We start from the raw sequence: 12,355 nt of genomic DNA, 5'->3' as shown, positions 1-12,355 counted from the left end.
GAACTTGGTGGGCAGAAAAGAAGACATATTTAGGGGGCTGAATGTGAGTGTGTGTTATTTTGTGCAGCCAATGTATGGTAATCTACATTTTGGCATGAATCTGGACAAACAGAGGGATCCAGGAATTGTTTTTATTACTTTAGTTGACATTGGAGGAAAGTGCCAAACTGGGTGCCATTCCAGCTGTGAATGCAGTACATTCGTGCCTTTTGAATACCATTAAAGACTGTGTTTCTGCCTTTGGCTGTGAAGGTGTCAACAGAAAATGAGTTATGCAGCTTAAATATTTTGTAGGAGAAAGGAATTTTCCTTCTGGCAAGAACATGTAAAGTACAAACTGCTTCTGCCGGGCCTGTCTCAACTAATTCTGTAGGTGTTTCCAGGTATCTGTCCTGATGGAAAATGTTAACTCAAGTCAATAATATCTTCATCTTCATCATAGTGTAAAATCTAACTTATACACCTATTCCTTTTCTCTGATAAAAGTTATACTCTGATATTAGTTTATACAGGCTTTTATGTAGGTTGGTTTGTCAATGATCTTCACAACCATCTTTTCAGTTGTGGCTAAGTCTCTGAAAGCTTTGATGGAGACTTTAGAGGAATGTAAGTACAACCCACATGACACCATCATGAGTTGAATGGATTCATATCAAACACATGTGGTATTTGTTTTCCCTGTACCCACAGCATGGGGCTTACACAGTTTCCTCTGCTTCAGTGTGTTAGAAATGTCAGTTTGTTTACCTGTGTGTGTGTGTGCGTTTGTGTGTGTGTGGTTGTGAGTATATAGGACAGAGAGTTGTATTAATTTGATGGTTTTTACTCTGTTATCTGTGATATTTACTTAAATGGTAATATAAATAATTATCTAAAGCCTGTTTTTTTTTATAATCATCCAAAGCAAATTGATGATGCGATGACAAAGCTTAGCTTTTTGATCAAAGAGAGCATCTTCATGGACCCTGACTTCTCCAGATGCAGTCACAGTTTATTAGTTAAAAGACACGATGCATGCTGTTAAGACTAGATCGTTTCTTCTCTTGACAATATGGATAACTAAAAATGGTATAAAGAAAACCTATCATTCCATAAGGCATCAGTGCAGCGAAATTCTTTCACCACATATCAACTAAATGAGGGAGGTAATAACTGGTATTGACTAGGGGAGGGAAAGTCAGTTTTCACATGCCACTTTAGGTCTCCAGCTCTGAATACATATGAGAATAACCCCTTTCCAAGAAATTACAGGAGAGTGAGTGTACACCCTCCCACCATGACACCATAAAAGGCCTCATCTTTCATTCCATCCACCTCCATCTGTGTCTTCAGACGTAATAGCTCAAGTGAGATTGAAGTGGGCCTGGAAACACCTGACAGGGAGCGAAAGGGGAGAAACAATCCCACAAGTGAAGCAGCTGTGTGAGAAAAAAAACATTCAAAGGCGTATGATGGAAAGATTTGCTAGAAGATAACAAAGACGCTAACGGGTTATATAAGACCTGTCTCCTGGTTGAGTAGGCGTCTGTGCTTGCATGTACACACACATCATACATTCCTGTGTCTGACACGCGTACACCTCTTAATCCAGGGCTGTTGGCAGGAGTATTAGTGCTCTCAAGGTCTAATGACGGGCCTGTGCTTTCTTTCTTTGATTCATCTGACATCCTGCATGTGTGGAGAGATCTGAGGCCTCGATGACAGAAATATGGCAAGTGTTTTATAGTGTGTGTATTTTAGAGTGCGTGTGTGCACGTGCTATCATCGGGTATTCTCAGATAAGGTCGGGCAAGTTGGAGACGTCAGGGATTTGGTTGTAGCGGTTTTCCCTGAAATGGAATTCCACGACAAAAATCTTTGTGACAACTCCAAAACAAAAAGCATCATGTGCCCCTGAAGAACTATTAGGGTGTGAAATGTGCCTCTCTGTGTGTGTGTGTGCCTCAGGACAGAATCTGTCTGATATGGTCCTTCAGTATACTGGACGTGTATTTCCCCCATAACTCCTGGAAAACAAGAGGATATGACACAGATAGAACATTTAAATTATAATCAAATATATGATCCAGTCCATTACTCCTGTTATAATACATAATACAACATTTTTTCCTGCTCCAGCAGAGGGAACAGTCAATGTTTGCCTTTTTTGTGTTTGTATAATGTGAATCACGCACTTGATGCTGTAGATGTGTTCACACAGGGAGGAAAAGAATGAATCATGGGTTTTCAAGGGGGTGGATGTGAGGGGTTGTTTGCTCAAGGAGGTGAAAGTGATTGATAGTTTTTCATTTAATGTTTAGAGATAGTGCCTCCAAGTGGCAAACATAAGTTATGACACCATGATTATCTGGACAGTCTGGACCCTTAAGTTTTTTCAAAACCTCACCACTCAGGGGTAATTAAAGAAAAAGAATGTAAAGTATATAAAAAATGTTTTCCAAAGTCTTATTTATTTTAATACAAGCTAACACAATTATTTCACTATATCTTATCTTCCAATTACATTCGCAGAGTTGCTACTTTCAATATTTACAAAAGAGAGAAAGAACATCTCATGGTAAAATACTTGAAATCCCAGATACACCTTAAAACATGTTGCAAGTGAGGTTCAGAACAAAGTCCTGTTCAATGGCCTCCCCTGCTACTCCATGTTTTGAATGATAAGGAACAATAACACATTGTCCATACTTGTCCCTGGCAACGCATCAGCGTTCTGCTGTCAGTCAGGGTGTGAGCTCCCTCTGCAGGGCTGGAGTGTGTGGTGTGGGTGATGTTTCTGCAGCGCGGCCCTGGCTGTGTGAGGACGAGTGATTGCCGGCCTGTGTGGGAGCTTGGGCATCGGAGGGACGTGGCGGGGCTTGCTGCCGGACTGTGCACTGGAAGAGTCCACGTCCACACTGAAGGATAGGGAAACTTTCTTTAGAACAACAACCCTATGTGAACACAGGGAAGTAATACATGTAGTTCTTCTAGAAGTGTTCAACAGATTAACTCCAGTAACTTCAGGGTGGCACATGAGTCCAAAGACAACTAGGTTAGATTATTGATGAATCCTTGGTGCCTGTAGGTGTGAACGTAAGTGTGATGGGTTATGTGTCGGGCCTGTGACAGACTGATCCTGTCTCTCGCCCAGTGTATGCTGGGATTGGAAAAACTAATGGATGGATGGAATTTCTATTTGATTAAGATCCATTATTCTAACAGCAAAATAATCAAGGAGTTTTAAACAGCAGAAATTTATACTGTATAAATTCATAGACTGATACATATAAACAATGTCATACCATGGATCCATATGCCCTTCAGCCGGGGCACTTGTTGGTGGCAGGCGATGTATGTGTGCAACCTGAGGTAACCTCGTCCTGGTCATCTGCTGGACCTGCTGGAGTTCCTGCTCTGCGTGTCCTGCTGCTGTGCCTATCTGGTGGAAGCACCTTGCTTTGCTGGAAACAGGTAAATGTTCTGAGTCGGCCTGGCTGAGTCGAAGCCGACGTGCACGAAACCCTTGCGGTTTGCGATTACCGGGAGCTGCTGTGGCACTGACAGGGGGGCAAGGGGACAGCGAGGTGTCTGAGGACAGGGACAGCAGAGCCACGTCAGGGGATACGGCTTCTCTGTGATGCAGGTCTGTAAAAAAAAAAAAGTCATTACAAAAGGTTCAGGAGCAGCCATTAATCTCCTGCTATTTTATGTCTATCTTTATTAACTTTATTGTTACTTCGGAAAGAAAATCATCGGTTCTCTCATGTTTCCAGTCCTTTTAGTAGCAACATAAAGCACATTCGTTCAGAGGGTATTCACCTGGGGAGAGTGACTGAAACGAGGAATCTTGGCTTTGACCACGCCTCTTCCCTCCACGTTCTTCATCACTCCTGTCATTCCCCATCCTATCAAAACCTTCTTCTTCATCGTCATCAACATTATCATCATCTCCCTCCTGTTCTTCATCGCTGTGTCGAATAGCCAGGACCTGTGGTAATCTTTCCGTCTCTATGGCCTGGAGACGCCTGAAAAATGGAGTCGACATTTGTTGTTTCAAATGGTCTGTCATGGCAAGATGGAGGTTAAGTATTATCTTTTGCATAATTTAGAGTATAATTTAGTGTTAAGGAGAGGGAGCTGTGCAAGTAGTTAGCACCTGCTGTGCTGCTCCCGCCAAGCTCTGAGTTCAGCGAATACATCACCACGTTCCCGAACACCAGGCTCCTCAAGGTCGTACGTGTGCTCTGGCACGTGGATGAGCAGGTCGCGGGGGGTAAAGGTAGACTTGGTGGGCGCCGTCTATGAGAAAGAGGCGACGGGGTGAATGAGTGTGTTGGTGGCAGAGGAGGCCAGAGAACATAGCCGAAAAATAGAGGCCCAAGAGTTGAGTGCATCAATTATGGATATAAACTTGGGTAAAGGGCAGACGGCGAGGAGGGAAAACAAACACAACAGGGGCTCACTGAACAAGAGGGACAGGAGAGAGGAAGACGGGGTGACTGCAGCGGTGTGTGTGTGTGTGTGTGGACATGCCAGTGTGACGGATCACATGGCGTTGGCAGCGAGGGCTCCATCTGTCACATCCCTCTGACACCGCTGCACCCTTCACACATCTCCCTCCCCTGTGTCCTGCCACCGCTGTGCCTGTCCTCTCTCTCAGGCCTCTGTCCTCCTGCTAATACTTTGCTCTTTCTCTTCATATACTGACACGACATTAAAGAGATGAAGCTGCTGAAGCCAGACAGCCATAATGGGCCTGTCAAAGCCCATAGAGGCTTTTCAGTGGACACTAAATGCTCTGCTCTCCGGGACCCAGTGTGCATGATATGATGGATTGGTGCAGATTTGCCTTTTTAAGGAACAAAGTGTTTTTTTTCACTGAAGGAATTCTGCTGTTCGAACACACACCACCTACCTTCAACTTCTCGCGCCTTGCTCGAATAGCTTGGACTGGGTTTCCACAGTATACGATCTTACCAGCTCCTTCAAGAGTCAACAGATTAGAGGATGAGAGAAAATCAAAGTCTTTTATTATAAGTATTTCCTCTTGGTCACACTGCTGAGTAAAGACTGGAGCTGATCATGTTTGTGCAGGGTGATACCACTTAGAAGAAAAATAAAATGACTAAGAAAACTGTGAAGAAGATGGAAATGCTTCTCATTGGTCAGTAACTTTACCACAACAGTTATAGCAGCTACAAATAATTTATAATACTGATGAGGTTAGAGAGACCGTGGTTGGATCTCATGTAAAGAAACAACAGTCAGATAAGAGACACTGGTTTACCATGTGTCAGGAAGCTGGTTTCTGCTTCCACTGCTGCTATATCAGAGTCTGCAGAACCAGGTCTGGATCCAGGAGGGGAGAGTACACTGGACCTGGTCGCTGACATGGGTCTGGAGCCAGTCTGGGGTCTGGAGCCCGCTGATGAGAGTGGCCAGACACAGGAGCGGCTGGAAGCAGGGCACCTGGCTGAGCTGGGTCTGCTGTCCGGCCTCGCACCCTCTGCTGTCTCCTCTACAAATACAAAAGTGAGTGGCCCATTAAATACACCACTGTAATAAACTGGCCTGCCAAGACCAACTCAAAACAACATATAAATGCACACACCGTCCTCAGTGGCGCTCTGGGAGGAGCCACAGTCTCTGATGGAGTTTCGGAGAACAGCCCAGTCTTCTCCCATGGTGCCGCTGCAGCTCAGACCGTCATCCTCAACCCTTATATTGTCAAGGTAATGAAGCTGAGGGACCAACTCCCTCACTGCAGCCCGATATCTATAGTCTGACGTCTGGGAAGAGTAAGCAGAGTATAGAGAGAGTGAAATGTTGAGGACAGAAACGGGACAAAAGGAAAGATCAGGCAGACTGTGACTTAACTGTACAGGCTTTCAGTTTAATTGTATGTAGTCTTTTGTGTGCACTAAAAGCCATGAGTGCATTACGTAGCAGTGTTTTTAAGGATTGCATACTGTAAATAAAACATCAGAGCTATTCCTAGTGATTTCAGTTTATGTACTATAGTTAAAGTCCAATGTAATGAACAGACTACTCAAATCTGCCCTTGACGTCGACTCATCCACTTATTGATGTGCTTGGTATTCCATTTGGCTCCAAAAATTGAATAATTGCTCCTCTAACCTATATCTTATTCAATTTAACTGCAGTACGGAATAGTTTAGATATACTAAATAATAAATAGCTGTATAATATGGACTACAGGATGACCCTAGATATGATAAAGACCCAGGATATGTTGTAAAGGAGATGTCAGCTGACTCTAATACATTATTTTGACCCACATTCAGTAAAGTATTGGTTTATACAGTCAAACAAATCTCTGGGGTCCGAACACAGGGCAGGTGCTAAATGTAACAATAGCATCACAAGCTAATATTGCATCAAATAATGCCTGAATTAAATAGCCATCATGATCTTTTTGCACTTGTTTTTGACCACTGTGAAGCTTTAACTCATCTGTAAGATCTAACTTTTAAACACTAGGGGAAGCTACATAGGCCCATGAGGGGACGGGGCAGGGAGGGAGGGAGAGAGAGAGAGAGAGAGAGAGAGAGAGAGAGAGAGAGAGAGAGAGAGAGAGAGAGAGAGAGAGAGAGAGAGAGTCAGTAAATCAGTGAGCTCCTGAGCGATCGAATTGTAGCTTGGTACTCCTGCCCTTCACCAAACCACACTGTTGCAATGAATGAAATGAAAAAAAAGAGAGCAAGAGAGAGGGTGGCAACTAGGAAATGAGAGAGAAAAGAGGGGGAGAATGATGGCTGAGTAAGAGGAAGTAGGCAGTGTATATCTGTGTGTGTGTGTCGTGGATACAGAGAAAGAGAGCAAGAGAGCAAACCCGAGTCCCCCTCAGTCACTACAAAGCACAGGCCTAATGCATATTCAGCTCAGCATCTCCCTTCATTGCCCCAGTTTCCTAATTAATGCTCGGCTGGTGGGTGTAAATAAACACATTCACTGTGGCCCAAAAAAAAAAAAAAGCACACAGTGTCTCGAATCCATGGAAGGTGGAAATGCAGCTTCTATCGCCACTTTATGTGCTAGACATCTACATCAAATTATGAATGTAATGACCAGTATATAACACATATGACAGATAACACTGTGTCATGATGTCTCCACATGCAGAGTGTTTCTGATATGTGGCTAGTGAATATTTTGGTCCCTCCTCCTCTCCCACTGTCCTCTCTGGTGCGTCGAAGACCCAGATACAGATTGATGAGATCATTGATATTTTCATGTCTCAGCACACGCTAATGACATTTGGGCCATTAGCTATTGAAGCCACGGAGGCTAACGATGTTGGTGCACAGGCTACACAACAAACTAAATGGTACCTACATCACAAACACGAGTTGCATTTGTAAGTTGGCTTCTACAAACACTTCCTTAGCAGGAACGTGGTCCATCCTCCTTGCTCAAGCATTTTTCTTTTCAGCTCCTAATCTCTGTTTTTATTCTATCTTTTGCCAGATTGCTGTGACTATGAACCTTGCACAACTTGGTACTGGTTCCTTCAAAGGGCCGTGAAACCAACAAGCTATTACAGAGTCTTTATCATTTTGTATACCGTAGTTGTAATTTAGATAATATACACATAAATAGAAAACCAATAAAAACCCAGACACCTCTCCATCAGATGTATTTCCTGCAATATTATCCTTTCATTATCAACCTTGCATGAGGCCACAATTGATGGTCATGACCTATTGATCTGGGACTTTTGCAGCAAACAATAGAACAATGTTAATAAGTATCAGTGTCTGCTGACTCATACAGGAAGAACAGATAAGACTTATCTGTATAACCGTATTCAAGAGCCATCTCTGTTCACAGTACATTATAACAAATATATATTTACCCCACCTGAGTGGCAGTGGGGGTTGGGCGAGCACACACAGGATTTCCCTCCAGGGTGAGTTTCTGGAGTTTGCCACATAACCCCAGATACTGGACCTGGACTAAATCATCCACATCGTTCCCTTCCAGATCCAAGAGCTGCAGCTTCTCCAGCATGCCAAGCTGACTTAGGTCTGACACGCTGTTGTAGGCCACATACAGCTCCTGGAAAAACAGGGAAATGATGAACAGATAGTGTTGACTGGCAGAAACCAAGGAAATATGTGATATGTGACAGAGAGAGAAACCAGCAGTCATACGTTTTGTTATAAACAGAGAGCCAGAGAGACAGATTAGGTATCTTCTCATCTCACAGATACCTAGGATTAAAACTTCCCTGATCGCTAACATGATCTATTACATCATTACTTAGGAATTTTCCACAGTGGCTGTATCGATGCTGTAATGTTACCGGAATTTGATGGAAGAAACAAATTCAAAAACCAATATGAAAACTTCATTGACTTGATATATGTTTCTTTTAATCAATATGTACATTTTTAACCTTTTTAAAGTAATGCTAGTCAAATCATGTTTTTTCTTCCCCTCAACAGTTTGATGAGTGGTTGAACTTCCTCTTTCAAAATCTACCTTCAGACAAGAGAAATTAGAAATGCCATCTAGGTCTTGCAGGCGGCAGCGAGACATCCACAGCACCTGCAGATGGGAGAGGGTGGTTCCCAAGTCTCTAAGAACACAGAATAGAGCAAAGTTGATTTAGAGGCAGGGAGAGGGAGTTGCACAACACTGTGAAACATGAATGAGTCCCTCCAGTCCCTTGGCCACTGCAGCTACAAGCTCCTTTCTCTTCCCGAATGTGCAACCCTCTCTTTCTGCCTCCCACTTGTCCCTGCAGCACACCCCTGCTCTGACCCTTCCACCAGAGCCTCATTCAGTATATCTGCAACCCTGTTACACCCTCTCCACTACAGCTCCCACAGCCCAGAGCAGGAAATGCTATCAGAGGCAGTGCACGTCCGGCTGGCTCTGCTCTGCTACTCTCAGGGTGGAGCACACAAGGCCCTATCTCTCTGTTGTACTCTGTAATCCCTCAGCAGTCTGTTGGGAAACAATTCTTCACCTGTCCTGTTTTCAGGACACTTTACAATATGTGTATCTCATTCTGGAAGTTTATTTCTGTGGTTGAAATCAAACTGGCAGTAGAATCTGGAATAGTCTGTGCATGTTACTTGTCTTTTTTCCCAGGATGAATCTGAAAAGTGATACACCGCAAAGCCCACTATGTCCTTTTGTGAGACAGATGTGTGAACCTGTTCTCCATGTGAATCTATCTCTTAGACTGCGCTAAACACAACGTCTGTTGTCGTGTGGTTTACAAGCTCCAACATGTAACGGCCGCACACAAACATTTTCCTGTTGGAAAACCTTGGCTGAAGCAGAGCTGTGCTCTACACCTGCACCACAATCCCACAACCCTCCTGAACCGACCCTCTTTTTATGGCTTCCAGAACCTTGTAGTTTCTTGTAGCACCCATGTGACCTGTGTAAAGCCTGACCGTAATCCCAATGGGTCCATCCCTGCTCATGGTTAAAATTACATTTCTGTTTGAGGAAAGACTTGGACATGCTGGCCTTGCTTCCAAAACACAAGCCAGGATTTACAACTTCTTGAAAATCAGTGAAATTGCAAGAGGTAATGTTGATAAATGAGCCTGTTTGTGTGTGTGATACAAGGAGCAGGTTGCATTTCAAGACTACAGAGGAGGCAACATGTTATGCAACTTTACACTTACCTCACTGACATGATCGCGCTGTTGTTCATTTTCAGCTGAACAAGCTTGGGCAAGAGGGCACCTGGAAGATCGTCACATAAACCAAACTCTTTCTAATTACATCAGATTGGGGGATTTTTCAAGATTTTTCCACTTTTAAACTACCTTCCTGATTCAATTCTCAAATGTCTGCATCATACGTTTAACCTAAGTTAGCTGGAGAAAGTAGCACCTGAAGCCACAGGCTAGGCATGATTCACATGTACAGACAATATTGTGACATGTTTTCACTCCTTGTGTAATCTAGGACTTTAGATACAAAGATAAGTACAATGAAGATGATCTTCCACAATGGTTAGATCATTTTTACATTCATGTTTGCACAATTAACAGAAAATCTAGTAAGGATAAAGTGTACATTATAGTGATATCGTTAGTACCTCTGCCAAGGATATGTTGTGTTTTCACCCATTTGTTTGTTGGTTTATTTGTATATCTGTGTGTTTGCAAGATTACACAAAAACAACTGCAGGAGCTTCAACGACACTTGGTGGAAAGATGCTGTATGCGTCCTGTTACATTTTGGTAAAGATACAAATCAGATTTCACAAGGAATAATCCACATGTAAGGAAGTGATGTATGAAATCTGGTGCAACTTGAGGAGACTTCTGGGTCTTGATATGATGTTTTAATCTCTTATTCTATTGAGATGAACTGTTTTAGATATGCAAACTTTGCAACAATAAAAGTTTGAAATAGTAAGCTGTAATTTTGCCTTTATAATAAGCCATAGTCGTCTACATCTTACCAAAGTTGCCCAGCGTGGTTTCTTGTGTGTCTACGCAGATCTCCAGCGAGGTCACGAAAGAGAGGTCCCAAGTTCCACATATTGATTTCTGTGTGGAAAGGAAATCGACAGCAGAATAACGGATGTCTGATTGGACAGTGACCTGGATTTGGTCTTTATTTTACTCAGCTTTTAGTCAGTATTTGTCTCCCATGTAAACCTATAGCTCTGATGGAACCTGTTATGTGAAGCCTGGGGTATGAAATGATTATCTCTGCCAACCTCACCTTCAAACAGCCTGCTCTTCTGTACATCGCACACAACAACACAGCCATTGTTCATGGTCCAGTGTGAACCTACCAGCTTCTCTGCGGAGAGGTGAAGCTCCACTGCTGTCTCTGGGTCCTCGCAGGGCTTTGTGGTAGGAGTTGGGTTGATGTGACCTGATCCACTCAGCTCAGTCACCAGGACCCGTGCCGAACCGGGCCGGTCCTTCCGGGCCACGGGCCCACGACAACAACTCATCTCTAACGACTTCCTGAAAACGCACGACACAAACGTACACGTCTTTTCTAGCTAGCAACAAATACACAAACAAAGCAGTGCAAATTGCTTTGCTAACATAACGCAATGGAGAATCAATTAATAATCCACTTTGAGCTAATAACAACAAAAGGTGATTTTAATCTAATGTCACGTAGCAGTTTAACACTAAATAAATTTACCTGTAACAGAAAACTGCGTCTTCAAGAGGAAGTCCTCGCATTTCACAGGCTGAAAACACTTCAAGGCAAAAGTTTACTTGACAACCACAGGCGACTTCCTGGATACGGAACTGGGCGAACCGTGGCTCCCTGGGAAATGTAGTGCATGCAAATGGTTGTGTTGATAAAATGTATATAAGGTTGTGTTTAATAAAACCCGTGCAGCCCGTGAGGTTGGGACTCAGATATCAGGTCTCAGAGGCCACTACTGTTATTAAAGATTAATTTAGAAAAACTCTGTGATAATACTATCCCGGTGGTCCGGTGCTGCCTTCAAGTGCTCGTTGTAAACTCTGGGATTGGAACGGTTTGCTTTTTTTTAATTCAGGTTGTCGCAATTGGGATCATCTCAATTAATGAAAGGAACGTTTATGTGTTTCAACAACCATTTTCTTAGTAGGTGAATATCTCAATGAAACACAAATAGTATTTTTGATGGGGTTTCAAGGTGAACAAGAGCAAAATGAAGGCACAATCATGTGTTATTTTTATTATACCTGAAAATGATGTCAGAGATTATTGCTATTTCACTGCACAAGGACTGTGTTTATACAAAAATAATGAGTAAATTACTAATAATATATATTAGTAGAAGTACGTGAAATGGAAGTACATCAGTAAAGAGGTACTGTATATGTTTTGAACAAACACCCAGAGCATGACAACAGGCCGAGAAAAACAGCCCATGCAAATATCTGCTGTGATTTCACCTCTTGTCAAATCTAGGGGTCACTTTGTGAATCTACATATCACAAACATCTGTCTGTCCATATGTGGAACACATATCTTGCAAATTGTACGTCTAATCTGCTTCACACTTTGCATGTGTACTGAAAATTTTGCGAGAAAGTACAGTGCAGACTTTGGTGTGACAAGATCCTATACATTCTTCACTGCCGATAACCCAGGTGGGATGAACACAAAGTTTTGTCATCATAAACTGTATATAATAAGAACACAAACAATCAAAAAGGAGACAGTTTATTGATGAGCAGTTTAATCTGACTATTGACAATACATCTGAAGTAGATTCCAGAGCTTTAACCACAGGTCAAGAAATAGCCCCATTCTACACAGGCAGGTCACTCCACTGGTTTGGACCATAGACTGTATATATGGTTTGGACCGAGCCCAGGTGGAGGTCGGGCCGAGTCGCCGTATTTCCCACCGCGTG

General features: G+C 42.9%; 1 protein-coding gene across 1 annotated transcript; it reads right to left on the bottom strand.

Moving 5' to 3' along the window:
- Positions 1 to 2,450: 2,450 nt before the first annotated feature.
- On the bottom strand, positions 2,451 to 10,942 carry lrrc56 (leucine rich repeat containing 56). The gene is made up of 12 exons (XM_062390343.1): positions 10,778 to 10,942; positions 10,439 to 10,526; positions 9,651 to 9,711; positions 8,488 to 8,584; positions 7,864 to 8,061; positions 5,594 to 5,771; positions 5,270 to 5,500; positions 4,898 to 4,965; positions 4,139 to 4,281; positions 3,802 to 4,007; positions 3,285 to 3,627; positions 2,451 to 2,897 (listed from the first exon to the last, which is right to left on the bottom strand). The coding sequence occupies exons 1-12, from the start codon at positions 10,940 to 10,942 to the stop codon at positions 2,720 to 2,722; spliced, it is 1,956 nt and encodes a 651-aa protein (XP_062246327.1). The 3' UTR covers positions 2,451 to 2,719.
- Between the last annotated feature and the right edge of the window lie 1,413 nt (positions 10,943 to 12,355).

The sequence above is a fragment of the Platichthys flesus genome, chromosome 6 (assembly GCF_949316205.1).
Source record: "Platichthys flesus chromosome 6, fPlaFle2.1, whole genome shotgun sequence".
NCBI classification, from domain to species: Eukaryota; Metazoa; Chordata; class Actinopteri; order Pleuronectiformes; family Pleuronectidae; genus Platichthys; species Platichthys flesus.
Note: the sequence above shows the minus strand (reverse complement) of the source record. Positions and strands in the feature narration are given on the sequence as shown.